The 1,709-nt window shown below is 49.1% G+C and overlaps 1 protein-coding gene across 1 annotated transcript; it reads right to left on the bottom strand.

Moving 5' to 3' along the window:
* Positions 1-109: 109 nt before the first annotated feature.
* Positions 110-699, bottom strand: Pmar_PMAR006709 (hypothetical protein; the record flags this gene model as incomplete). The annotated part of the gene is made up of 3 exons (XM_002772137.1): positions 110-280; positions 413-490; positions 541-699. Coding segments are annotated over 3 exons (408 nt in total), but the record flags the coding sequence as incomplete, so codon positions are not given.
* Between the last annotated feature and the right edge of the window lie 1,010 nt (positions 700-1,709).

Raw genomic sequence — 1,709 nt, forward strand, 5'->3', positions numbered from 1 at the left:
AAGCCGCCATGTTGCGCAACATCGGCACATAGTAGGTCTCCAGTGTATTCAGTGGTAGAGCCTGAATAACGGCAATCACTCTTACCAGCAGCAGCACAAGGGATGACACCTTAGCGATGCTTATAAGGCTCTTCACAGCCTCCTCGCGTCTCGGCTCATCATCAGAATTGGCGAGCTCCTCCAGCGGTCTCAGCAAACACTGACCGTACTGCGCCCCGCCTAGCCACTGCATGAAATCAGCATTAAGTACCTTCCCAAAGGACACAACCCATGTGCCCTCCTACTAGGAACCTCCACCCCTGCTCACCCGAGCCATAGCCGTCAAGACCCTAGTCTCATCCACCGTATCAGACGCTACATCGTCAACCATAGCCTACAAGTCAGGCCGATCGATGAAACAACGACGAGCAACTACTACTACCAATTCAGTGAGGAATGGTAGCAGCTCTTCCCGTGTCCGAACCGGCCCCAATGCACACGCTATATGGTCCTGACAGTGCACTCAGAATGCCCAAGCAACCCCTCTACTACTACTACTACCAGCTGATTCATAGCGTTGACTCTAAGATCGACATCCTCACTACGAAGCTCGTCAATAAGCAGCGCTATGGGATACAACGCGGCCGAGGCCTCTCCTCGAGATTCCGAGACTGTGGGGGCCACATCTACTGCTCCCGGTACTACAACAGATGTAGTCATGATCACAAACACTGCCAACACCTGTAATGCCCAACCAGAGACGACAAACTCAAACGACAAATCATCATCAGAGAAAGCCAAACCTGGCGGAGAAACTGTGTACAAGGCCGATGCCGTAGACAGATAAGAAATGGTAAAGGCTCCTCGACTACCGACTCTACTACTGAATGCCATCAAACCGTAGACCTAGTCGGTCGCCCCTCACTCACTATTGTAGGCATGAACTTTCCTGCTGCTATCAAAGCTGTTTATTAATAATCGTTCATTTAAGCATTTATATTCATCCCATACGATGGAATCCATCGTCAAGCTCGGAGATAATGCCCACGAGACACAAACAAATTCAAAAAAAACTGATTTAGATTTCTTCTTCCTCTCGATTTTCATCTTCACTCGACGTATTATGATACTCTATGGATCCTGACAAGATCGTTAACAACAATAAAACAGTGATCGAACAGAAATACGTGGAGTTGCATCAATGTCTCCAGCCATGACCTGCTGGTAGCAGAAGCTGAACCGTCGGAGCGGCAAAGGGTCGTAATGGTCTGTTATAGACGTTCGTCGGCGACCTGGAATGCGAGTCAGTAACAGGCCAGCAATTATGGAATCCAACAAAAGACTCCCTTCCTTACAGAAAGCTGTGTCGTCTGTTGCATTCACGCCAGCGCCCTCGCCGACTTTAGCTGGTAACCAGGGTACCTAATATCAAAACCAAATAACCATCCTTCACAGAACTCACTATTCCCAATACACCACTCCGTTGCTTCTCACTCGCATATCAATAATACTACACCGCTGCCGCCTACCTCCAATTCCTTCCTGCCAGCGGCCTTCCAGTCGAAGCCCTCAAACATAACACCTTTCTTCACACAGTTGAGATTCCACCTTTGAGCCGGATCCGGGTGAAGCAGACCGTTGATCAGATCTCGGCACTCCACAGGGACGTCATCATTCTAACACATATGTCTCTACTCCTGTTCAGCTCAGCCGACATGCCTCACATATTT

This window comes from Perkinsus marinus, assembly GCF_000006405.1.
Source record: "Perkinsus marinus ATCC 50983 genomic scaffold scf_1104296962078, whole genome shotgun sequence".
In the NCBI taxonomy this organism is placed as follows: Eukaryota; Perkinsozoa; order Perkinsida; family Perkinsidae; genus Perkinsus; species Perkinsus marinus.